This window comes from Pagrus pagrus, assembly GCF_965226575.1.
Source record: "Pagrus pagrus genome assembly, chromosome: 2".
Lineage (NCBI taxonomy): Eukaryota > Metazoa > Chordata > Actinopteri > Spariformes > Sparidae > Pagrus > Pagrus pagrus.
The window spans coordinates 27,089,829-27,117,117 of record NC_140186.1 but is presented as its reverse complement, the minus strand read 5'-3'; the positions used below and the strand labels follow the sequence as shown (position 1 = coordinate 27,117,117).

The 27,289-nt window shown below is 43.4% G+C and overlaps 1 protein-coding gene across 1 annotated transcript; it reads right to left on the bottom strand.

The window, feature by feature from the left end:
- Positions 1-488: 488 nt before the first annotated feature.
- Positions 489-27,289, bottom strand: abcc6a (ATP-binding cassette, sub-family C (CFTR/MRP), member 6a). The gene is made up of 31 exons (XM_084380490.1): positions 26,902-27,289; positions 23,641-23,817; positions 23,334-23,459; positions 18,457-18,594; positions 15,263-15,385; positions 14,071-14,132; positions 13,807-13,938; positions 12,112-12,318; positions 10,654-10,831; positions 10,265-10,426; positions 10,074-10,166; positions 9,310-9,513; positions 8,578-8,724; positions 8,399-8,486; positions 7,779-7,848; positions 7,567-7,693; positions 7,293-7,469; positions 7,040-7,207; positions 6,640-6,823; positions 6,408-6,492; positions 6,176-6,293; positions 5,439-5,646; positions 5,048-5,358; positions 4,597-4,796; positions 4,284-4,410; positions 3,968-4,069; positions 3,699-3,845; positions 3,429-3,587; positions 3,100-3,266; positions 2,794-2,988; positions 489-1,908 (listed from the first exon to the last, which is right to left on the bottom strand). Exons 1-31 carry the CDS (start codon positions 26,941-26,943, stop codon positions 1,800-1,802), a joined length of 4,533 nt encoding a protein of 1,510 aa, XP_084236616.1. The 5' UTR covers positions 26,944-27,289; the 3' UTR covers positions 489-1,799.

Genomic DNA, 27,289 nt, shown 5'->3' with positions numbered 1-27,289 from the left:
TGTGTAACTACAACCTACTGGTTCATCACTTTCTCTGTTTCTATTTCTATGTACAGTCCCTACACAGTGCATCTCCCACCACGTTGATACTACATATTAGATCAAGGTAATGTGCATTACTATTAAAAAAACCCCAAAAACATCCCTTAAAAATGAGCATCAACACTGATTTAATTGATTATGATTATTAGATGACAGAACAGCTTAATGTAGCTGGTTTCAGTGTCAGTCACATCCCAGGTGGCATACATCAAAATATGGCCATTCATACTTCTATTTACATGTCTCACACTATACATATGTAGTTAATAGGCATATGCATGTCCAATATAATATGCAATATCCTCAAATTAATGTTTCATATCAATGACCATTAATGGAGACCTGAGAGTAATGCAACTTGACTTGAAGTGGCTTATGAAGACTTTCTTCTGGTCCCCACACTCATTCACAAAGACATGAATTCAAGCATAACCATACTAAAGATTCAAATAAACTTTATTATCCAGCATGAAGTATGGATCAAGACAGTACATTAACAGTAAATGGTCAGTGAAAAATGAACAAGCTTGTTATAAAAAGTATAAATATAGTACAATCCTCAGAATTTTAAGGACACTTTTACATTTTGTCATATGACATAAATAAACTATAGGGTTTCTCTTATATTGTCTAAACCAGTAAGACAAAAACAGTAAATGCCTCTTCTCTTTGAAAAGTTCATCGGGTTCTTTCTTTGAATTGAGAAATAAGGTCAATGTGGACTATTTACAGTCTGTCATGTCAGCACCAAAAGAACAATACTGATTTTTTTTTTATTCTCTGCATATGTGTGTATGGCCTGAGTTGTGTGGTGGAGGCAGAGTGACAATCACACAAAGATTTATCACCATTGTTTGGAGGCATTCTCCTCATTCGTGGTGGTTTTACACTACCGGCGTCAGGTTAAATCTGACCAGCAAGGTCTCTATTGACTTCTTTATGTGTTTACTTTGACAGAAATAAACAACAGCCACAACATACTTGGACGATTGCTTATGTCTTGGCTCACTTCAATGTTTCCCTCTCTCTCCCTGACATATAAAAAACTCCAAATTGGCTGCTTCCAGCTCCGATTCTGAAGGCTGTAAAAGCCTCACTTCCCCTGCGTTTGCCAGGGTGAACCTTTTGAAGGTTAGTGTGTCAGAGTATTTCCTGTCCCAGTTTCTGGGACAAGAATACATAATAGATTTTTATCAATTTACAGTTACAAAACAGCTTCTTTTTTCGTATACAAGGCTAAAAAAATATGAGTAAACATCAACATTTAAGCCTGAGACAACATCAAAAAATATGTCATGTGCTTTATAACACTTACAAAAACTACAAAAATAATAGCTCCCATTCAAAAAGAGAATGAAATCCTTAAGATTTGTGGTACTCTTTCATTCCAGCTCTTGGCTTAATCCTTTCATGGAATAAACTGACCCCACTGCTCTATATACAATATTTATAGCTTGAAGACTCAGCATCCACTGTAGCTTTCCTTTGAATGTTCATCATCTGAGGTTAACAATGTCTTTTCCTGACATAGGACAGCGTGGCTGTGGGTGCTAAAAACAACAACAAATAGGGACTGCGTCAGCAGCAGCAACTCTTGAGATTCATTGGCAATGCCCTCATGGGGAGATGAGTTTTGAGCTGCCACAAAGCTTGGAATGGTCCGGTTTAACGTTTTCGAGAGCCACACAAATAAGGTGCCACGTCTGTACACCAGGACACCAGGACACCAGCTCCATGGTACGAAGCCCGATGAAAAACTAGACCAGCCCAGCTTCCCTGCACATTCGGTAGAACTGTCCCCGCTGTGCGATGAGATTGGCTGGAGAGTCCATCTCAGCAATGTGGCCTCGGTCCATGACGATCACTCTGTGAAGTAGCAAGGAAAGAAGAAGGTTGGTTTTAGATCCAGCACTTTTTATTACACCTGATCTATCATAGTCATTTGTTACTGAAATTAAAATTTAATTAACATTGATTAAATGTAGTAAGTGGACTGGAGGGCTGGAACTAAGAAGTAATTCCTTTAGAAAATAATTGATTTTTAGTCTCTTAAATGTCAAAAATAATAACACATGTCGTTACAGGTTCATAGAGTCAAAAGTTATGCCTTTTCGATGGAAGTAAAAACTATTAAAAGGTCAGAAAGTGCTCAGGTCACAGTGATTTGAAACATAAAAGCAGTGAATCCTCACATTTGAGAGGCTGTCATCATCATATATTTGGTATTTTACTTGATCAGTGCCTTAAAGGTACCATATTAGTCTCATTTTTAGGTTCAAACCTTTATTTGGGGTTTTTACTACATAATGTTTACATGCTTTCACACATTATATTTCTCACACAATCCACTGCTGCATCATCTGTATTCACCCTCTGTCTGGACACTCCATTTTAGTGCCTGTCTCTTTAAGGCCTCTCATAAAGTCTAGTCTGCTCTGATTGGTCAGCTCTCACAGGCCTGTGCAGGCACTGCCCACCTAGTTTCCACATTAAATTGCCGGTGTTTTTGCAACCACTGCTATTTTGCAGGCTTTCATGGCGGCGGTGACTATAAAGTTGTGACATCACAACCTTGGGGAAGTCCTGACGGCTCATTAAATGGCACACTTTCTGAATACTGAATATGGGCTGTGTGCAAAAAAAAGACGCACTACAATATGAGACCTTTAAAATGAATAATTGTTCAGTTTCCCTTCAGTTCACTGTATACCACAAAATATTAAGTACTGCGTGGATTGTAATTTATAGTACCTGGTGTAGTCCATGATGGTGTTCAGGCGGTGAGCAATGGTGAGGACAGTGCAGTCTTCAAACTGTGTGCGGATCGTTGACTGGATGAGCGTGTCTGTCTCCAGGTCCACAGCAGCTGTTGCCTCGTCCAAAACTAGGATCTTGGTTTTCCTCAGCAAGGCCCTGGCCAGGCACACGAGCTGGCGCTGACCCAGACTGCACAGACAAAGAGTTGGAGAGAGATGAGGGGAAAGAATTAAATGTTAGATTCTGTCCTGTGTGGGTGGATATCCTCATTATAATATATCAGATTTAAGCCTTGTGTACCTGAGGTTTTCCCCTCCCTCTGAGCATTCATGGTTGAGTTTGTCAGGCAGATTAGAGATGAAGTTCTTGAGGTGGGCGAGCTCCAGCGAACGCCACACCTCCTCATCAGTGTAGGTGTCAAAGGGGTCGAGATTCATCCGGAGGGAGCCTGAGAACAGCACGGGGTCCTGGGAGAGAGGACAGCAGATGTTATTCATCACCAAACTGGCCAGATTTGAAACAGGATTACTACAATTTAGAAAGGCTTATTCAACATTGGATCGCAGTCATTGCAAACAGTTTATGTGATGAAAGCCAGGCCTTGGTTTCTGTTATTTCTACAGCCGTACCTGAGGAATGATAGTAATGCGTGATCTGAGGTCATGGAGTCCGATCTCTGCAATGTCAACTCCGTCTATGAAGATCTTTCCCTTTGCCGCCTCTAAGATCCTGAAGATTCCCAGGGCAAGTGAGGACTTCCCCGCTCCTGTTCTACCCACAATTCCAACCTGGAAAATATAGAGAATTCCTTTATTTTAGGACATAATTCTGCAATTGAAGCAATTAAAGTGATCCAGGATTAAGATTGCAAACTGTTTATATTATACAAGATGACTCACTCTTTCTCTTTCATGGATATTCAAGGTAATGCCCTTCAGAGCCAACTCAAGGCCTTTACGGTACTGCAGCCCGTAGTCCTGGAACTCCAGAGTACCTCTGTTGGGCCAGGCCGGGGGCAAGGAGCTGCCCTCTATACTCCAACTGGCCTGAATGAGACAATAACACAGGGTAAGTAGAGAACAAAAAAGCCCTCTTGTTGTATTGGGTTGGATTTAGTCTCCTCAGCAGTGATCTGTTACTGACTTGAGTGAATGGTGGAAACACTTACCTCTTTAGCAGTATCAGCGTACTCGTTGACTCTCTCCACAGACACGATGTTGTTTTCTACATCAGTCCAGGATCTCACGATCCAACTCAGGATTCCAGTCACCTGCAATATCAAAAGCAATGATTTATTTTCTCGCTGACAGAGCAAAGCCATGTCTTCATATTCCACTTTTTAAAGTTTAGCCTCTAATTGCCACATACAGCACGCAACTGGATCAAGTCCCACAGTGCTGCGTGGTGTATGAAACGGTCTGTCTTTCATTTTATGTTATGAGCATGTGTTTGAGTGTGTATGTGGGCAGAGCCTCTAACTGTACCTGGAGGGAGTGTGACACAGCCAAACCAACGATGCCTGGGCTCAGGGTGCCTTTTCCCATCACAGACAGAATGGCAGCAGCTAAGACCACACCATTACCCACAAACTCCAGATTGACTGCCAACCACCTGTGGATGTAACATTGATTTAGCTGTGTGCAGGCGAGCTCCAAGATGTGCCCTCATTGCTAAAGCCAGGAATCATTTTGTTTAACCATGTAACATAAAGCAATCGTGAGAACCTCTTGGCGCTATGAATCATCACCGTACGTCATGAGCTGAGAAAATGGATGCATAAATCAAACATTGTCTTACCTCGTGGCCACAAATCGGGGGAAGTAGGAGGTCTGATTGAAGTCAACCCTCTGATTGGCCTGCAGAATGAACCTGGGCTGCTCGCCAAAGGCCCGGATGACACTGGCGCCCTGCACCGTCTCGTTGAAGTGGGTGTAGATTGGCGAGCGGCTCACAGCTTCCAGCCTCCGCAGCTGACAGGATGTGGCGACGTAGAAGCTCTGTAGCCCACAGTGGAAAAGTAAAACACTGGCTTTAATGATCGAAACCATCAGGGAGCACTGAGGGCTTTCCCATAATTCAGAGTGAATGTGTGTCACATCTATGTCAGCAGGTTGAGAGCAAAACACAAGTGAATGTCAAAATCAGCAGGGTTGGTTTTGGAGCGCGGAGCTTTCCAATAACACGCTGAAGTGGAACCCAAAACATAAAGTTCAAATTCCTTAGTGGTGAGTTTTGGGAGAAAGTGTACCTGGACAAAGGCGTATAGGAAAGCAAGAGGCAGGATGATCACGGCTGCGAAAGGCGTCGCCATCAGCACGATGATGCAGACCTCCATGAGCTTAAAGACGTAGCTCAGCATCATCTTCAAGCCCTCAGGGACCATGCAGTCGATGGCGTCAATCTCTTTGGCGAAGCGGTTGAGTAGGTTGCCGCTGGGCGTGCATTCAAAGAAAGACATTGGAGAGCGGAGAACGTTGATCAGCAGGTCCATGTGCAGCTGGCGAGAAGCGATGATGCCGCAGATGGAGATGGCGACAGTCGTACCGAAGATGGCGATACCTGGAGGGTGGGGAGAGATGTTACATAAGTCCCTTGTCTTTTATGTTATTTATGGTTCTTTAAGTATGAAGCTAACTGACCTTGTACAAAGCCCAGTGCGCCAAACACGGTCAGTTTCAGGTCTGTATCAATCTGGGTGCCGTTAACAACGGGATCGTCAGCCCACATGCTGAGCCAGTAGTTGTAGGCCAGTGAGGCGCCCTGCTGGAAGGCGTACAGGAAGACGATGGGAATGATGATGGACAAGCCGATGGTCTTGAAGTACTTCTTGTACATCTCCAACCTCACCTGTTGTAAAAAGTCAGTCACAAGGAGTCAGTCACAGTTTCCTGTTTTATGTTTATTAAAGCTTATTAAAGAGTTTTTAGCCAATTGGGGGCAGCAGAAACACTGATATCTTTAAAGTTTATATGACGAATGTGGTAGCAAACACTATCATTAATTTAGAGTGAATGTAAGTCCAATATGCGCTCTCTTTTGACTTTGTTGGTGCTGAACAGGTAGACAAAAACCAACTGCCTGCTTCAGCCAAAAAAAACAATACTATTAGAGTGGTGAGGGTGAAGGTTGTTGGCAGAATAACCAAAACAATGAGCTGAAAGATGCTAAAAAGCTCAGAAGAGGTAAGGATACCTGCAGTGATAATTCTTTGTGGTTCCTTTTCTACATACAAGTAGTCACTTGATCCAATGTTAATATAAAAATTGTAATTAGTACAGCTTTAAAGATGTGAATATTTTTTAGCAAAAGGGGGAGAGCAGCTAATCTCCAATTTCACACCATTAGAGGTGAAGTCAAAAACCATTTTCAGACTCACCCTTCCAGTGCGGGCCTTATCAACCTCAGTCAGTTTGCCCAAGTCCTCTGGTATTTGATCCTCGTCCGTCTCCGACACAGGCTCCATATTCTGCAGGTTGGTATTAGTGGTGTCACCCCTGGAGGTCATGGAGAGGCCAGAGGTCAGTTACGTTAAAAAAAAAAAAAGAAGATGCCTGGGATGCCAAACATGTTTGTGACAATTTTTTACGATTCAAACATTTGTTACGCACCCGATGAGCTGCTCCTGTGACAGGTCTCTGGAGAACGGCATGAAGTCGACCATGCTGAGACGGGCATTGGACCTCCTGGAGCCAGCTACGAGAAAAGCGCAATTTTTTGCTTTTTTAATTGTTACTATTCATTTTTAGACATATTGGTCCCCCTTACTGCACACAGTGAAACCTAACAAAGACCCAAATGAACAGAACGCTATCTTTATTTATTTTGTAATTTATTCCTCACCTCTCTGTATGGCACTCTCTTTTCGCTCTGTGTTGGCAAAGGTGTGGATGAAGTCAGCAAAGGCGCCATGGCGGCTGAGCAGCTCCTGGTAGGAGCCACTCTCTGTGATTTCTCCATCTACCAGCACGAGGATATGGTCAGCCTGCGGCAGGAAGCTCATCCCATGGGTCACCAGGATGCGGGTCTGTAAAGCAAGCCACACAAGTTCGAAAAATAGGATGTAAGCACAATCCAACACTAAATTAAGGCTTTCTTGAAAACAAAAATGTCAGCAAAGTGGCGGTTTCCATATTATGACAACAATAGCGCAGGTCAAGTGGTTTAGGTGTTGTAAAACCATGTTTTGGCCTGCAGCTAAATTGAACAGGCTGGATTGCACAGTGCAGGTTACACGGTTTACCTTGTCTCTAAGGACTCCTTTTGGTCCGATGACTTTGTCAAAGATGTGTTGGCCCACATGTGAATCAACGGCAGACAGCGGATCGTCCATGAGGTAGACATCAGCCTTTCTGTAGACAGCCCTGGCCAGGCTCACCCTCTGCTTCTGCCCACCTGAGAGGTTCAGTCCCTGCACGAACACAATTATTATCAAGTTTAGTCAAAACTCGTTGAGAGACAATCTCATACAATTTCCATTTGTCAATTTGTATTACCTTCTCTCCAATTTCTGTGGCATCTCCAGCTGGTAGGATGTCCAGGTCTGGCAGCAGTGCACAGGCCTCCAGCACTCGATGGTACCACGTCTTCAGTTTTTCGCGGCCAAATATGATGTTGTCTTGGACTGTGGCGTTCTGGATCCAGGCCTGCTGTGGCACATACGCTACCGAGCCCTGTGAAGACACATGTCAGGAGAGAGACTGTAAATATTTATTAAATGAAAACCCACAACTGTGAATAGAGCTTGCACGTGGGCCATGAGCTCAGCACCTTAACACAGACACGGCCGCTTCTTTTTTCTGTTTCACCGAGCATGGCGGACAACAAAGAGGACTTTCCACTGCCCACGTGTCCCACCACAGCGACGAGGGAGCCCCGCGGCACTTGGATGTTGATCCTGTCAGAAAGAGAGGGGAATCGTCCTGTAAGACTCGATTTGTTTTTATTGTTGATTTAGTCCTTTTGTCTGTCCTAACTCCTACCTTTTAAGGCACGGAGGGCCCTCTGCAGACCAGCTGAAAGTGCCGTTTTCTATCGCCACGTCTTCCCCGTCTAAACGAGAAAGAAAGATTGAGTAAAACGAACAAAACCTGCAATAAACACTGAAGACAGGACGTGTTCTTTCAACCTGAGTGACAAACAAACTTTCAAGACAAAATTTCCCCTTGAAGTTACTCGTCAGAGTGCAGCCTGGGCGTAATTACAAGTGAATTTGCTTAATCATACAAATTACAGAGCTGTTGCCTTTTCACAAGCTGTCTTAGGAAGTGTTGACAGATTACAGACAGAAGAGTGCAGTGTTTTTTTTTTTTATTTCTCTCTGAATCATATGTCTGAATTCATGCTGTGATTTATGTTCAACCGCTAAATGGAAACATCCTATAATTACCCTGTCTACCAGTCAGCCCGGGACCCAGGAAGTGACAGTGCACATGATCCATACACGGCTGTGGTACTCCACAGATATAAACAACAAAATCTTGTGGTCTGCTTTTATTGATTATGACAGCCTGTACTTTTCAGGCAGTATAGGGAACAAATTGGTGAAATTGAACAGCGCTGTACAGTAGTTTATTCATTTATTCATGGGTGGGGTTCTTACCAGAGCTCAATGGAGTCTTTGAGACATTGTCCACTTTGAGTTCCTCTGAGCACAGGTACTTTCCCAGACGTCTCAGTGAAACCATAGCCTGAAACAGAGTCCGTGGTTAGCTAACCTATATACATCATATGGGACCATGAAAATATACCCCATGAGTATGAAATTAAACTGTCACGTACTTGCATCGTCGTGCTTATAGCAAATGGAAGCTGACTGAGCGGGGTCTTCAGGATATTGATCAGCGCCATCGAGACAAAGACTTTCTGTGCGTCCAGGACGTTCCTGTCGTCAAGCGTCACGTAGACTCCAAACATGGCGAAGGCAATCTTGAAGGGGGAAAAAAGATGCTAAATGTGAACTTCACAGGCAAAGACTTGTGTGATGGGTGATATTTAGAGACACAATTTAAAGGATAAGGCTGGTGTTACTCTCAATTTCTCTAATTGTCAATAAAACCCATGAAAATACCAAAATCAACAGCATTGCATTAGACTGTCTCTCACTGCTCTTTGACTTCCCCGCCCTGTCTGTGGCACTCAGCCCCGAAGCCCATTCCTGCTGAAGACGGGAATCTTTAAAAAACAGCTCACAAGTATATAATTTCATTTTTTGTTTCATTTTTTGCCACACTCACAGCATGGCTCTTGGGATTGCAAAGTCGGTCTATCGGTCTGTTGGTTTGATCCAGACACAAAATAAGTTTTGGACGGACAACTACTACATCAAGACTTTTCTTCTACCACCACCATGAGGTTCACCGGGCTAGCATCGCTGTGTGGTATGGAAGGGCAGTAGGCCCAGAGGAATAGGATATATCAGGTTATGTTTTTTTATTTAAAGTAAGAAAAATATTAAATATCACCAGCCTCCTTCCTTAAGCCAAGAGGAGTTTTTCAGTTTAGTGCTCTTACCAGGAAGGAAGAGGAGTTGAAGGATGCGATGGAGATGGAATAAAGGATCTGAGACTTCTTCAGGGCTTTGAGCTCCTTTCTCCTGTGGCCCAAAACCTGCTCCAGGAAGGCTTTCTCCCAGGCGTAGAACTTCAGGATCTTTATTCCATTCAGGATCTCATTCATCAGTCTGATGCGACCATCCATGAACTTCATTTGAATCTCCTGTTGAGCAGACAAAGAGGTTTTGACGTTTATTATATATAATAAAAAAAAAAACCTCCACGATGTTGAAACTAGGGCACCGAGACAATTACCAGACCACAGCAAATACATGCATTTGTGAACATGGGTTTGTCTGCCCTTGTTACAGCTGTAGCAGTTTTCCTGAACATTGTGGAACTTGTTTAATTCTGTAAGAATTTATAGCTTGTTACATTTTCGTTATTTTTATGACAAGGAAACAACAAAGGGCCCGGCGTGCGGTCACCGCACTCAAGACTAAGTTCGATTAAATTGGCATCCAAATTTACAAAACCGTCTGTTGTTTTTCCAAAGAAATGAAAAAATATGTCTTCCTACTGCCCACCCTTTCCTTTCATTGTTTTTCAAACACGTTATATGGGGCAGACATCAAAAGGACAAGAGAGAATGTACCATCCAGGCCAAACACCCACACGGCTCCTCAGCCACTATCTAAACCAGCTGTGGCATCTCTGACCTGACATGCCAGATGTCAGGGCTACTGGAGCGAAAGTGTGAAGGATTCCTGTAACGGCTTTTACCTGCAGCTTGCTTCTTTTCTTCGCTATGATTCCATTGAGTGGAAAGATGAGGATGACAGTGGCGATCCCAGCCAAAGCCGATGGCCCGAGATGCTAAAAGAAACAAAGAAGGTTGTCAAGGGCTTTTCAGTTGGAACGCGGTTTTGTTGCATGAATGAGCGGCGTTGCGAAAACACTACATTTCGACATACCTGCCAGAGGAAGAAGAGACAAAGAGCAATCTCAATGGGAGCCAGCCAGACAGCGTTGAAGTAAACCACAAAGTCCATGAGCTTCTGAGTGTCTGCTGAAACCAGATTCACAATCTCGCCCACAGTGCAAGTCCTCCTGGCCGCGCTGTTTATCACCAGCGACTGGATTGACAACAAAGTGAGAGAGACGTTTTAGCCCACAGTGCAGCGTGTACAGTGTAAATTTACACCACTGCGAAGCCTTCAGACAATCATTCATCTCAGTACGAGCTGTTAATCATCTGTGTGTACTATTTTCCTGTCTGAAAGGAGGAACGCTTTTGTTTTTGCAATTTAAAGTGTAATTTATGTCGTGTCTGGAGGTTAGCAACAGATACAGATTTACCCACCTTCCTGTAAACCAAGCCCATAACGGCCGTCTTCACCCTCATCCCCACAGTGAAGCAAGTGTACATGTACTGATGGTTGAAGAGGGACTGGAGGCAGGACAGCAGGAACATGAGAGTGGCGTAGAAGTAGCCTTTCCACAGCGGAGCATCCTCGTCCCTCATGAAATCCAGAAGAAGACTGTGGAGGAAGAGAAGTAGAAGATTAACACTTAATCAGAATGTTGATTCCTTTTTTGTTTGACCCTTCAGTGCACTCAAGGGTTATGACTCAAAACCTCATGGCTATGTATGAGTTTCCCTGGAAAGTAGTGAATGACGCAAATCAAAGAAGACACAGACAGGCTTTTACCCTGTCAACATGATTGTTTTTTATTCAATCTGGTAATATTTGACTTCCATTGTGTGCCTCAAACCAATGACCTTGGAGTGCTGCTGTGGCTGCCGGCCGACTAGGTTGCACAACAGTGCTCAGCTTGTGGCCGGGCTGCCCTCACACTTGGCCAGCGGCTCTCTTATTGTGGTCCGACGACATTTCTGCCATTTAGAGCCTCCTCTCCCTCTCCCTCACCGCCCGTCCTCCTCTCCTTACTGGAGCACAGAGGGCTGCGGCCTCGTCTAACTTTTTCTTGCTCACAGCTCCCCGACCGTAATTAACACTTCCACTGATTCTGTGCTGTGCATCAACAACAACATTCCAGTCTGGCGAGTGGGATGGTGCGGCGGGTGGCGGGTGAGCCATGACCTGTTTTCGCTGCTGCCAGCTTCTGTTGTTGTTGGTTTGTCAGTGTCACAAATCATTGAAAACAGGACAATGAAGGTGATATCTGAGGTGATAACGGAGGAGTGGTTTATACAGTTGTGACTGTGGTATTTTTGTTTTTCCCACATTCAGCTTCACGCATTTTTCTTTAAATTATCTTCCGAGGACTATATCATCTTTTTCACCCAAAACTTTAAATTGATTTGGACAGTTCAACCCAAAAAACACAATAAAACCTATTTTTACTTTCGCCTGGACTGCAGTCCATCCAGGTATTTTCAGTCTGAGCTGAGGTTTGGGAATATTGGTTGCAGTTCCCCTTAATACAGTGCGCTCGATGCCATTTGGTTTGTGGGACTCCGAGCGCTGAAAAAGTTATATTTAAAAAAACTCAACAACAACATCTCTTTCCAAACATACTGACACAGTTTCTTTTAATAGTAACTGTCTTTTGAGCAGCTTTATTGGGACTTCTTGTTACGCCTGATTTCTGTCTTCATGCAGAGTGAGCACACACAAGGGCATTTGTGGGTTATCTTGTTATTTTGGGGGCTGTCTGCACCACAAACCAAATACCCCTGAGCCTTCTAGGTTGAGATACAGCTAATATCTCCCAGCACAAATCACACCACAGCTACTTGTTGCAGTCATGTTGATAGCAGACTTAGGTTATGGCACACTCGTCCTTCAAGTCTCACCTGAGCACCTGGGGAATGGCGAACATGAAGGCATCGTGGAAGATGATACACAGGGTGCCAGTCAGAAAGTACGGGCCGAACTTGCGTGCCAGCGTCCTGAGCAGGAAGAAGCCGGAGCTCTGCTCCTTCTGCAGTTTCCTGAGGAGCTGAGCCTGGTCTTGCAGTCGGCTCCCCAGCGCCACACCCGACGCCAAGGCCTTCTCCTGCCTGCCAGAGGGAGAGAACGCAGTTACAGACAAGACAGTTGCGTCAGTGATGCCCCAACGTGGTGCTGGCGCCTTTCAAGTTGTTTAATGTAAAACAGACTATAAAGAAAAAAAACCTGTTGTTGATTGACTCAAGAATTTGCCAGCAGCAGTAAAAAGCATTATTCACTGACATAATTATTGGACTTAACGACGGCTCTTCAAAGCGCTGGATCATGTTAACAAGCTTTGAAAATGACACAGGGCTATTGTCTATGGCATTATGGTACCGTATGTCCTCAAGAGACTCCTTTGGATGAGACGTCCTGAATTTCAATTTACCTCAATGATGGCTAAGTAATGCTCTGCTTGGGCAATTAATTCAGCGCCATGTTGCAATAAAATGGAATTGATTCTTTGGCTGTTAAGCTGTGACAATAGTCAGAGCTGCTTGCTGGATCAAAATAGAAAGCTGCCTGAGTCAGGGGAAACATGAAAGACAACATGTGCATGTCCTGCACATGTCGTTTCCCTGTGAGGATCTGTCTTCTGCTGCACATTTCTTCACGCAACAGCTACTAGTTAATAAACAGATAGCTCACTAAAGGAGCACTTCACAACTTTTGTGTCTTCTGTGGCCCTACATGGAGCTTTCTAAAGTTTACTTAACATTGATGATGTCATAATATAGGTTTGGGCTTGGACACAAAGAATTCATTACATAAAATCGGCTTGGAGTTTGAAAGATAAGTGTGTTAATCAGGCTGTGGTTGCATTATGGGAAATGTAGGACCCAGTGTTTCTGGAACTTCTGTTTTGTCCATTCTTTTTAGCCAAACTAGCAAAATTGCTAGAGATATGGCGATGTTGGTCTGTCAGTCAGTTGGTCCACCACTTGGGTCATGTGTTCATGGTTCCCAGATGGTGAAGCCCAGCGATTTGGGGGATTTTTCCTCTAGTGCCACCACAGGGTGACATTTGTGGGTTTGCGTGAAATGTCGCAACAACTATTGGATGGATTGCCATGAAATCTGGTGCAGACATTCATGTTCCCCAGAGGATGAATCCTACTGACATTGGTAATGCTCTGATTTTTCCTCTAGTGCCATCATTGGGTTGAATTTCATCTTTGTGTACTACTTTTAGAGTTATAGCTGCAAAACTAAGGACACTCACATCAGTCTCTATTTGGCAAACGTTAGCGATCTGACTAAGGTAAACATTATACCTAATTAAAGGGGCACTGTGTAGTTTTGGAGAAGACATTGAAACTCAGAATTTTAACATTTACAATATTAATGATGTAATAATGCAAACTCAGGAATATTTGAACAAGAAAGATATTTTTCTAGACATACGTGGCTTCACAGAGGCCGCCCTCCGATGGTTGAATGGTGCACTTGTGAAGAGTGTGTTCAAGAATGTAAATGTGTGTGAACAGCAGTGTACAGTCAGGTGGTCCATTGTGGAGTCCCGTTTAAGCTGCCATATATTAATTATCAGTTCTCACTTTTGAATTTTGGCACATTCAGCCGTCCAGTCCTGTTGCAGCTCAGACATGATCTTGTTCGACTGGTCTTCCTCCCTCAGGGTCCACAGGTCCTCCGCTGCCAACGGGGCGCGATATCCTTTCACAACAAGCCTGAGGAGATGATTCATACACACATACATAATCGTCAACAAAACACACAAATTTTTGTAAACAAGTACAAACTGTTGCTACAGTGAGTCAGCAGAAGCCTAAAAATGAGTAGGTACTGAAGAACCATCTTACCCGGTGAACCACCAGAAGAGAATCTTTGACAGGAACGAGGCATCTTTGACGGGACAGGGATTCTGCAACAGATTAAAGACCAGACTCACTGTTGTTTTCGCAGTAAATCTCTCACCGCTTAAAGGCTTTCAAGACATACACGGCTTCACAGAGGCCGCCCTTTGATGGTTGAAAGGCGCATTTATGAGGAGTGTGTTTAAGAACGTTAATGTGTGTAAACAGCAGTGTGCAGTCAGGTGGTCCATTGTGGAGAGCAGAGGCCATGAACTCCCACAGGACAGAATAAATAGAGTTCGGTGTTAGCGCGGGGTGAAGATGACGTTCTGAGGTCTAGCGCAGACAGAGCGGAAATGTGTCATCGAAAACCATCCGACGAGGGGAAACACACACAGACACACACACACAGACAGTTTGTCCTCTCACGCATTCTTTATGGCCTCTTTCCACCATGCCACCCCCTCACCAGGGTGTTTGCTCTCTTCATTACCAGCACTCTCGCTCTTCATCCTCTTTTCCTGTGAGTAACTCTAACCAGAGCGTGGGGCGCAGGGAAGGAGGAGGAGGTGGTGGAGGAAGAAGAGGAGGACACACCAAGGAACGACCGATGGGTGTGTCCACCACGCCAGACTGCGGCTTCTGCACCCTCAGCCTCCTCACCGCCGGCCAAGAGTTTGTTAGGGACTTTTCCAGCTATTTTGATTGTTTGTCACCAGGGAAATGTTACATCACACGTCTGTTTGATTGATCGGATGCTTATTCTCGTTCACCTGTCAGCTGTCCTGTGAAAAACGTTCTATTTTGAGCTCGGAAACGTTTCCGTCCGGCTCATGTTTGATGGGACGGTGAGATCTGTATTAGGTGTTGCTTGTGCTGTTGTGTGGTCGCGCACTCTGAGCAGCGGTCATGATGTTATCCAACGCTGACGTGAGTGAGTCGCGTTGAAGGTATGCAGGAGAACAACGAGAAACACACACACGCTCATTCACACTACCCTCATAGGAAGCCAAAAGCGGTGGAGTGAGAGTGGGAGAGGACGGAGGGAGGGAGGTGAATCACATCATTTCCTCCAAAAGGGAAAAGTGTCTCGACAACAAAAGTTGAAAACCACAAGATAGCTGCTCAGGCATTTTCTTTCCTGGGTACTGGATTGGAGTGTTTTTGACGGAAGTGGGATACATTCTCCTCTGCCTACCTTTTCCAAGACGGTCTTTCCCTCTGGAGGCTGGTCAGCAAAACAGCACAGGAAGAGTTGGGCCAGTTGGATTGTGAAGTAGGAGAAGAAGGCGAGGTATCGTACGATATCAGACGCAATACCCTGTGGAATGAGAAAGCACGGATTAAGGAGGCTGCTACATGGATGAAAATACCAGAATTCTCTAGTTAGAGTTCCTTCATCTTATTTGTTTTTAAGTTATTCCAGACGAGTTGCGTGAGTTGGACTTTTATTTTGAACCAACGACACAATTAATTGGCTTCGTTGCCGAGCACATGCCGCAGAAAAATAACATTGTTGTTGCATCAAGTCATAAGGTTCTCAACAGGATCAACATGTGTTTTTGTTGTTTCATCTCTTCCAGCGTTACTTAACAAATCACATCCTGTGGTAGACAGTGTTATTTATCTTCACTGTGGCTTTGTGTGCAGTTTCACAACAACACTAAATTCATTATATGGCTTTTCCCAGGCTTACACATACACATTGTATAGCAGAGGATATGGTTTATACGCCAAGATCACAGACACAATAAAGAGTATTTTGGACCTTTAAGCTAAATCAGGGCGAAAACCCAAAGTCTTTAATGAGTAACTTTTTATATAAATGAAGCGATGGTTAAAGCTGCCTCTCAGTCACGCTAAGAGCCCATATCTGTAAATAGGGAGATTGTGGTTTTACAAACCAGCACCCTTACTTTCAATCAAGGGAGCAGCTGTGATATTAACCAATCAGAGACTTTTGTGAAATGTAGGACTCGCGTGTTATTCTTGACGTACAGAATTTGTGGGTTTTGGCAGAGGCATTGTTTACAAGTGGGTCAACGCCACTGCCAAAGCCAGCCTGTTGTGCAGCAGCACGGGTATGCATGAAAGTCAGGGCCATGGTAAACAGTAAAATGACTTTCTCTGAAAAGTGTGGTGCTGTGCCCAGAAAGTAGATATAAGGGGGCCAAACGGATCCGGCCACACAGTGAAAAACAGGGTCAGGATGGTCGGAGAGTGGGTGGGAAAAATGTAGGTCAAGCAACTAAGAATGGCCAAGGATCCACAAACATGATGAACTCTGTCAACTCGAGCCATCGACGCTGAGATGTGAATTAGACACTTTCTTTATAAATATTTAGAAAATGTGTCACTTATACTTAAACTGTATGTAAATGTGAGCTGACAAAGTTGACAGGGAAAAAGGGCTGAGCTGTGATGCTACACTTTGGTTGTTTTACCTCTCACATTTATCACAAGAAGAGAAGACTTTCTCAGAGAACAAATTTCCTGCAGTGGTGCAGGTATCAGCATTTATGGTATAACATTGTTCAAGACATAAACACATACAAAAACAAAAACACATACAACAAAAACCTTCCAAATAGAGTGAAAACAGTTCAGTTTTAAAGTTGTATTTTAGAAAACTGATCCTCCCTGGGGGTAAAGAATGAAATGGGGGATACATTTTTAAGTTCAATTAAACTAAACTGAACCATACCAGCCATCGAATAAAAAAAACCTGTTTAATACGTATTCACTTCTTTGCTAGACAAGAAGGCTTGATACCACTCTTATATTACCACAGGCTACCACCAGGAGATGGTTAGCTTATCTTAGTCAAAGACTGGAAAATGGGGGAACTATTGGCCTGGCTCTCCCCACATGAAACAAAATATACCTACCACCACCTCCTAATTTATTTATTAACATCTATATCTATTATTCTAATCCAACGCATTATTTCTCCTATGTTTCATTTGTACAAAAAAAGTTACTTTTCATGTTGATGCATCTGGCCAAAAAATAGACATAGCCTAGACTCACAGGCTAACATTTATGTCAATGTTTTTACGCTGTAGTTTTGTGCATACTTTCTTTTACAACTTAAACAAATAATACACAATAGTGTATGACATGTTAATTAATGAGTTATAGAGGTGCTTTTGGTTTCCAGTCTTTGTGCTAAGTTAAGTTAATTAGCTTATTTAGCTAGCTGTGGCTTCATATTTACCTCACAGACAGGAGAGTGGTAGCCTGTGATTCTTGTTGGATTCTTGTCAAGAAAGTCAATAAGTCTATTTAAGTCTATTTTATTCTTTCAACTGGATGGAAGTCAATGGCAACAGAGGAAACTGTTGTTTTTAAGGTGCAGTGGTCCTTGCTCCGTCTTATAAACTTTTTTAAGTTGTCTTTATTAGTGCCAGTCTAACTTTTGACTTCTACAAATCTAATGCAGCATACTATCTAATTTCAATCTTCAAAAATTTTCTGCCTAGTGTTTCATGGTACCGTTGACTTCCATGACCAAAATACACTGGATGGTAATAAATCTTGAGAGACATTGATGAATTTGGTTAATTCAGACGAAGATAGGGTGGAGAGATATATGGGTGGTCACGTGTTTATCCTATAAGCACGCGTGTGGTTGTATGAAATGAAACCATCTGTGACTAAATTCTAAATGGCCTTGCATTATGTGCGGATGCATAGATTTCCATCTGGCTGTGTTTACAGCAGTGTAGGCCCATAAACACAGCGCTGACGTTCCTCTGGTCTGACCCTGGGCTGCCATGTCTCACCAGCATTTATCCCAGGGCCGTCATTACTCTCCCCCTAGCAGTGTGGGAATGTCACACTGAGGACGATAAAACAGAAATATGGATGTGTGTGTTTGTGTGTTTTTATAGAAATGCAAATGCAACAGCCCCACGGCTACGTGTGCCTAAATAGAAACTTAGCCCGTACAACAGTGATTGCAGTGTCTGACAGGAGACACAGGAAGAAAAAGAAAACTTAAACACACACGGGCCTGACCAGAATTGGCAGTATCATCCTCCAACACTTGGTTAACTTTAGGTTACCTTGGTTAAAATTGGGGGATGAAATAGAAACACTTTGCTGACGCAGGGTATATCTCAAGCTGCGCTGCTGGAGCTGTGTCTAGACTATGGGTAGGATCAGACCTGATTAGATATCTCTGCTTTCACACTGCAGGTTCAGCGAGTTCAAACGTGACAGACGCATTCACTTCAGCTCTGAATTATTCCTTATTTTCAATGCAGAGAGTGAAAGGATTTTGGATGCTTGGAATATGCCGCATCATAGCAGGACATGGTGATGATATTTCTATTAAATTGCAGGGTATAGTGTTAATATTCCACATTGATTAAAAGGCTAAAGACAAACCTCATCCATGGCCAGCTGGATCTTAGCTCTGAGAGGCACCAGGGAACAGACAACAGCCAAGACCCAGAACAGGAAGAGGAACACAGAGGAGCGACAGCCTCTTACTCTTTCCAACTGGATGATGCACAAGGCCAAGATCTAGAGAGAGACAAACACAGAGGGACAGGACGACTTAATTTAAGAAATCACATGCCGTTCTTGCAGCACAACAGAGGAAGCAACTTTACTCCAGAGCTAGAAAGCAGAGAGCCAAAACTCAAATCTGTGATGCCACGTTTATGCCTTGTACTATTGTTACTATCAGTTCTTAGCTTCAAACCAAACTCTTCTTTCTGTGGTGCATTTTTAGTAAAGAGGAAGTTGCCTTGGGGAAAAAAAAACTTCTTATCCATTAAACTGCCATTTGGTGCCACTCCACTTTAAAGGTGAAACATGTAAGAATTAGCCACCTGTTTAATTCATACCCAAACGAGGCAGCTTATCACCAGAGTAACCGCTAACTGATGTTAATTATAGTGTCCGCTAGCTAGTTAGCGGGATGAGCCATGCATCTAGTGGTAAAACTGGGAGCTCGCACAGGAAAGTTGTACTGGAACGGGCTCCTGCTAGCTTGCTAGCATGCTAACTTCAGTGGATATCTCTGCAACACAGTACATAGATGACCTTGACATAACGTCAGCACTGTTATTTCTTCATACTCGGTTGATAATTTTAGCTTATTTTTTAATGTTTTCAACCAAATATCTTACATAGTGCACCTTTAATAGAGTTGAAGACAGAAAAAGCAGTCTCCCTCCCGTATTAGCTGATGATGTCACTTCCAACAGAGCAAAGAGAGTATAATCAGTATGATCTAATGCAGCCGATGGTGGTTTGAGAAAGAACTTAGGCTTCTGGGATTTCCCTGCCCGCAGGCACAGATGGGCTCTGGCTGACGTCCGCCTATAAAAAAATGACACATGTATGGTATGCCACATGCCCTACACACACATTGCTTATTGTTGCTATATATTTTTCTTGAAAACAAACTCTATACAGTGATGTTTTCTCAGAAATAGGACTGATTCAGTGTTTGGACTCATCTGCCTCTCCTCAGAGGAGTCACGTATCTGCCGTTGAACCACTCTAATTGGTCCCTCTTTGAGTGGTTGGCCAAGTGAGACGTCACTTCGTCATGCCAGCTCATCACCAAGTGGGGAGAAAGCGGTTGTAGGTCTCATTCTGAGTACCACATTGGTTACTCTGGGATGAGCCACAGCACTGTCCTGCTATAAACTTTAGCGGTCAGGTAATTATATAAGATTTTCACATCAACAAGCTGATATGGCCAAGAAGGTGAACATGTTTACGTGTTCTGGTTGATGTAAACAACATCCAGGGTTGTCATTTTTCTGTTGGTGGTGATTATTTATTCTATTTATTGTGAGACTCACCAATCTATTCAAGGGGGAATACAGACAGACAGGCACTTACAATCATACCTATGGGGAATTTAGAGTCTCCAGTCTTCTTCGGGATGCAGGAGCCAAAGAGGGGATGTGAATACAGGGACAACATGTGAACTCAAAGCACATGGACGGTCAAGAATTTGATATGCCTCAGGCCTGAAAATATGAATGAAAGTGTTCTAGCTAGTAACTGAGCAGCTTTTGAAATACATACTAATTAACTATTGTTCAACATTGACGTTCATTTGGAGTTGTGTGTAAGTCCATATTGAATCTCCTTTTAGCTCAAATTTGGTCTCCAATTTCTAAGGGAAATGTCTGCCTCTTCAAATGCTAAATGCTCCGATATATTCATCAGCAAGTTGCTAACTTTGTCCATCTGCTGGGCAGCTGCCGTAGGATGGATCTTTTGAATTTTCTTTCTAAAAACAGCTACCAATATCTGTGAACAAGGATGAGACAATGGTGAAAGTGAACTGAGAAGCAAAGCTGTTGGTTGTTAAACCAACACAACGAGCTGAAAGATGCTAAAATGCGCCGCAGTGCTCAGGGGACTGCTGAGTCTGATGATAATTCTCTGTGGGTTCATCACTATGAGCGATATCTTTTACATTATCCGTAGTCACTTGATCCATTGTTGATTTGAAAATATTGATTACTGCCTCTTTAAGTGATATTTAAATCAAACAGCAGCACTTAATGATGACTAAAATAAAGTTTTCACAAGCTAAATATATATTCCAATACTGCACATTGATTGTTTGCCCTAGTTTTGCTCAACTCAAGGAAAAGATTTAAAGCCTTCTGTGAGACTGCGTATCTCATACACACATATCAGACCCACAGTCAGTACCACCAAGCCCACGGCAAGAACTTTATGTCCTAAAGTGCTGGTACTTTATGTCCTAGACTGATGTGGTTGAGGCTGCATCAGCCCCAATCCCAAACCCTAACATATGTGGGGAGAACGTAAAGCTGACCTTGGGAAAGGACCCTTCTATTCCGAGTCTTCCGGCCTGACTTGCCATATTGCTGCTAACCATCAGCCCATCTGTTTGTGCGAGTCAGTGGGTGGAACTAAGTCCATCACTAACTCCGGAAACAAAACCTTATAATTACATGGGAAGTGTGCAGTGCTGGGGAAGGAATGGGAGTTTTTACGTCATGGTATTGCCGATTATGGCATTATGGTGGGTACTTTTCATCAATAGTGACCACGGTTCGTACGTGGGCTGACTGGCTCGGGCAGAACTTTTCCCATACATTAACTTAAGTCGAAGGGCAACAAAACAGGTTGGTAAGACCAACAAGAGCACAGTGTTCCAGGCCTGCACCCAGGGAACGAGCGGTGGTGGGTGGTTACAATCAGCATCAGGAAAATTACATCTTCTGACAAAGATAGGTCCGGAAAGTAGATTTAAAGACAAGCATGTAAAATGATTTAGTGGCTGTTTGTTGCCTGCCCCTGGTGTGATAAATGATATCCTCAAATATCCCTCGATACAAGAGACGTCTCAGTGTATTTTTACCCAAACACGTGCTGGTATTTACTCAGGAGTCTGAAAAGACCGCAGGTGGGAAAGGCTGTCTGACTTGGAGAGAGCGAGACTGTGCAGGACCTTTACAAGGCTGCACAGAGAGGAAGCTTTGTGAGTAAACCTATACGACTCTGTGCGTCAGCTTTAGAGGCTCTCTGGGATACAGCAGCCCTTCCTATATGGACTCAACACCCTCATACTGCATTGTAGTTCTTACACCACTTCTGCTGAGGATAAACAACATTTTGAGCTTGCCATGCCACCCATGTTGCGAGCTGCGCCCCTCTTCTGTTTGCTCCTACTCATCATTTAAGTATCATTTAAAATCTGCCGAAAATGAGTGGGAGTGAGAAACATTCAGGGTTGTTTCCATCAACACCAGCCACTGAAAACAAATCTTTGATTGCACACCTATCTTCTATAAATACTGCACTGTCGCCCACCCTATACGCCAAACTAATCCAGTTAGGGGGAGCATTATAGTTTGATTCAAGAGATTTGGATGGAGAAGAGACAAACACCAATTGTACAGATTAAAATCCACACAGGTCTCGGACTGATTTGGATCGAAACATTGAGGTGTTTTTCTTCAGACCTGAGCAAATCAACGTGCGTACTTAGGTTTTTGGATATGGCTTTGTTTATTCAAAACCTCAGGTTCTTATTGCAATGAAAAATGAATGACTGGTTTGTCCTTTATCTTTTCTCTGCCTTTCAGCAGATGCATTGCAATTAAACACGTTGCACCTTAAATACAGTTTTGGTCAGAACAATGGCGCTCAAAGAAGAAGCTGGCGTCAAATCCTCCCGTCCAACAGCACACCTGTAGCCTATATAAAGACCGGACCTTTCTGTGTAATTATGTTTAAAATAGGCTACAATTGTGTATCATCACCTTTGTATTCAGCGGTTTTGTGTTTTTTAGAATGAACCAAAAGGTTGAAAGAGATTCAAATGAACCTAATTTAGAGCATATGATTAGTCAAAGCGCTGCCACCAGTGAACAGCTCATTTGGATGTGAGCATCAACAATAAACCTGATTCAATAGGCTTGAGCTGACAAGCAGTATGAGTGAGTGAATACTCACAGTTTATGACTGGCCTGTGATCTGTGAGACTAGGCCTATAAAAACATATGTAACACTTTTTTATATGCATTTTTTTCTTTATGACGTACAGTCTCTCGCTTGCACAGCACCTTCTGATCACATTTTTCATCGTACTGAAACTTTCCACATATGTACGTGCACCGATTCCACATCAAATAGTAACTGATGCCATTACATATGTACTGTGTACTCTGATGAAGGATGGTCAAATACAGGCTGTGTTTACAGGGTAATGTAATATTTGCACTGCCTGCAGCACGATAAATCTATCTCTGGTTGTGCATCTTTGCACCTCAGTGTCTGGCCAACATACTGTATGCACACTATATATTCTTTCATTTGTCTGCACTTTGACATGTGAGCCAGCAGGACACATGCTGAAATGTTCCCAAAAACTTCTCTGTTACCCAGAGCAACGCAGGAGGGATTTCAGATGTGTGATTACAGCTACAAATCAGTGGCATTGCTCAATAGTTCAGGCTTTTTCCTACATAAATCATGAGTGCACTGGGAGTCTGTAGGACTCCTTCCTTGGCAGCCTATAGGTCTAAAAGTGCATACATACATATTTCATTGGTCTGTATGAAAAGAACTTCTGTCTTTTCTGTTATACTCAAGAGTACACGCATTAGTCACATATTACAATGTTTCAGATGAATGAGTCCTCAAAGTCACATAAGCCAATAGCCATGTTGCAAAAGTACTTTAAAGGTGTAAGCATTTACGGCTGAAAAAATGGGGTAAAACGAGTATAATAATTAGGAAAGAGCAACCGTATTTACCACAGTCATACTGCGAATAATGGGGCTGAGTAGGAAGACCATGTGCTGCTGGATCTCCTGGCTCCTCTCCAGCAGGATGTAGAAGAACTCCACGAAGCCAAAGGAGGCCAGCAGGAAGCCCAACACCTGAAAAGGACAGGAAAGAAATGATTGGAGAAACTTTCTGGGATCTACAGTCACATTTGCCAGAATGTTTTTGTTGATATCTGTGATCTGGCAGAAATTTTGCTTTTGTGTCTGACTTCAGTCATGGGAAAAACCTTGAACAATAGAGTAAAGACTGGCCACAGTCTGTGTGAAGTCTCACCATCTTGGCGGTGCAGAGGCAGGACATTCGAATGCGTCCGCGGTCATGGCAGTAGAGGTGAAGGCAGTAGAAGGGGGCCAGCAGCCACAGATAGATACAGGGGACCCAGACGAGTACTGTGTTCTGGAAACACTGGGTCAGATCAGGGTTGGCTGTGTACCACGTACGGTTCCAGTCCTACAACAGAGAGTAATATGTCAAAAGTTCAGATCAATCACAATATGCCTGAGAGTCAAAAACTGAGGTAAGACAACAGATGATTGTATCCATCATCTCAGAGGCATAGCAGGAGAGGGCCAAGTCTTGAGAATCCAGACTTGGTGCAGGTCCTACTTTTCATCCATCGAGGCAGTGGAGAGTGAAACCACAGCCAAGTCAACAGAAACTGTGTCTGTGCCCAATCCTGAGAGAGTGTGAGTTGGAAGAGGACTTTTTTGCTAAAAAGCTGAGTCAGTTTTGTAATTTTTCTGACCACGTCTCTGGCTTGTTTGCTAATTTTAACCGGACAACGAAAGATGTCAACACGTTAAAATGTGAGGTCAAGGATTATACTCATAATGTAGCCTATAAACACAAATCATAAAAGCCCATGCAGGCAATGTGTGTTGCGCAAAAGCAGCCAAGCCGCCAGTGGCAGGATAGGTTGTCTTCGGTTAAAAAAGCTAAGTGGCTTGTTGTTGTCTTGCTTCCCCTTGTTTATCACCTCACTGGCCTAATGAGGGGCAGGGTGTCTGGCTGTGCTAACGAGGCTGCCCTGCGGAGTCACCACAGGAAGTGGTTTAAAAGCTTCTAGCATGGCGGAGCAGTCTGGCCCGGCTGGTAGACTCCCAAGTGGGATAAGTGACAGAGAGAGAGAGAGAGGCCACAATTGGTGGCAGCTGCAGGATCATTACGCAACGACCGTCCACCCACAGCCCTGTGCCAGTGAACCACGGCAGGTGAGACGCACTTTGCGTGGATAGATGCTGCTGCTGCTGCTCGGGATGAAGCATGTCCCGGCATGGCCAGTGATTAATTCATGTGTATCATCAGTCACTTCTGTTTGCTGCCGCTGGAGCCACAAAGGTTCTGAATCACAGTCTGACTGTAGGATACCTGTTCCCATCAGAGCCTGCCTCACCACAGGATCGCTAAGAAATCCTCACATGAATCCTCATAACATAGGTGCTCTCGGTTATGTAACGAACGCACCATTTTGGACAGAGTATACTAGTGTTCTCTGTGAGCACTGATGTACCAAAATCCATTTAAGTGATAAATCTCTTGAGCGGCAGTGAGTGGGAGGCTACTTTCGCAGACTCTTCTGACTTCTGTGGTCAATGGCAAACGGATGAACGGACCACTTTTATGTATGAATTCCATCTCGTCAAACCCTCTCCAAGCACTTTCTTGTGCATTTTGCTTAGTACTTATCCTGTTTCTCACCCCTGGCTGAAGTGGTTGCAGTAAACTAGTAGATGCCAGCAGCATGGGCGATGCAAGGTGTCTATTTTTACCTGACAAACACAGTGATGTGAAAGTAAATCTGCTCAATGTCCCGTTTCACAGGGTTAGGGGTAAGGGTCCTGGATTAGGGTTTAGGGTTCTCTAGATTTGAAAGAGCGATTCAGTGTCTAATAATTAATTAGTTTTAGTTAGTTATAATTAATTATTATTATTTTTATTATTATTATTATTATAATTAATTCTGCTAATAAGTTCAATGTATAAAATCTTGCACTGGTTTGTGAGCAAAACATCATTATACGTCTAATGTGAGTATGTGGCACGTATGATCTAACGACACTAATTTTAGAAGGCATCAATCACTCCTGACAGTGTCACCTAGACTTTGTCCCGTTTGGCAAATTACAGGATGGCTCGATTTAAAAATAACGAAACTCAATACACTTCTGGCTCCTAAATTGTCCCTTTTCAAATTTGCCCACCCTAAAAACGTTGCGTACACGTCTGTGTTTCTGGATCAAACCTCTTCTGCTGAGCTGGTTGTGCACGTTCAGTTCAGTATTGCAGCCAAATAAATCCCTAATGCTACCCTGGGGCTGTGAGTAAGCAATGACGCTATTCCAAAAGTATGTGAAAGGTTGATTACTGCATGTAACAGCTAAAGGTACTTTTCAGCCAACATGAACACGAAAAAAAAAAAACATCTTCTGTCCTTTGTGATGGATGTAATGTGAAGCTGAGAACACCGCATCTGTTCTTTGAACTTTCATGGCAATGAGCACTACATGAAAAAAACAAGTTCACTTTCACTTTCTCACCACAAGTCCGATGGCCATTGTTTTGAGGTTTTGCAGGAGCAAAAACAGTGAAAGGGCCATAATGAGAAACAGAAACAGAGAGAGAGGAAGAGGGGGAAACAGGCAAGTTGAGAGCGAGTGCATTCAATAATTTTGGCATTCCAGCTGGATCGGGGCCACTCTCCTACTTTCGAGCCGAGATTCAGAATGTGGAGGTTTGCTAATGTACAAGACTAAGAAGCCTTTCCAAAAAACAGCGGTTCACTCAGTGTGACGCACCTCTCAGTGTCTCATTGTGCTGAATCACAGAGCAGAGTGACGGCAACTCTGACACGCATCAAAGTTAAATTGTCCCATTCAGACTTGCCTTAGGTTAGATTTCTGGTGCACTCACATACTGTACAGTCTGCAAACCGAGTAGGTCAGGGTATGCTATGGGGATTTTCTTCCTGGACTGCTGAGCGCTGCCAGCTAACATTTTAGGTTAACCCTCCCCCCTCTTCCTCCCGAACACACAAGCTTAATATTTTTCGTCCTATTATTCTATTACGAAGTAATGGACAGTAGAATCCTGTCTAATGCTAATGAGCAGCATTGTTGATAGCCAAAGACACAAGAATGACTTGCTAATGTGGCTAATGCCAATAGAATTAATCACTAAATCCCATCAATGGTCAGAATTTAACAGGTTAACAATAGAAAGTGTGCAAAATATCATAATGATCTCATTGTGTTATGAAGTTAAAACACATAACTAATAAAGGATGCTCATTGTTCAGGCTCAGAGAGACAAAACTAACTTTTACATCACTGTTTACAGATTGATATTGGCTCACATCAGATAAGTGTGAAATCTGTGACAATAAAAACTCGCCTGACATACCCACAGTATCAAACTCTTTACAACTGAACTGAATGTGGGCAATACATTATCTGTTCTTGGCAAGACACAAAACACACACACAATAAATAAAATAAAAATGTGAGTTCAGGGTCAGTGAACACATCGCAAACTCACCCACAGGGGGTCCAGGCCACTGAGTCTGCAAAAGGCGTCCATCCACTCGCTTGCTTCTTCCTCCCTGATGCTCCACTTGTTGGGGTCGAACAGCCCTGCTCCTCGCGCTGGGTAGCACACACTCAGCAGCAGCACCGGCGTGCGTGTGTGTGTCTGACGTGGGGAGAGAGAGTTGAGGTGTGTGAGTCCTTATTAGACTTTTCCTCTCTAGCTAATGGTAGTATTTCTTGTGTTTAGCCTGTTGCTGCCTGTCTGTCTGTCTGTCTGTCTGGGTGGAACACTGTGTTTATTACTGTGTGTATGCTGGAGTGTGTCTGTGTGACTTTTCCTCCCCTTTAATAAAACATCTTCTCTCTCAATGAAACTCTGTGTCTGTCTGCCTCGCTGT

Excerpts from the sequence above, each read along its gene's own strand:
- abcc6a (XM_084380490.1), bottom strand. The coding sequence starts at position 26,943 with ATGGACGCCTTTTGCAGACTCAGTGGCCTGGACCCCCTGTGG. Across the intron at positions 23,818-26,901 it reads GTGGCCTGGACCCCCTGTGG|GACTGGAACCGTACGTGGTA; the intron begins GTGAGTTTGCGA and ends TCTCTGTTGTAG. Across the intron at positions 6,824-7,039 it reads AAGGAGTCCTTAGAGACAAG|ACCCGCATCCTGGTGACCCA; the intron begins GTAAACCGTGTA and ends CTTGCTTTACAG.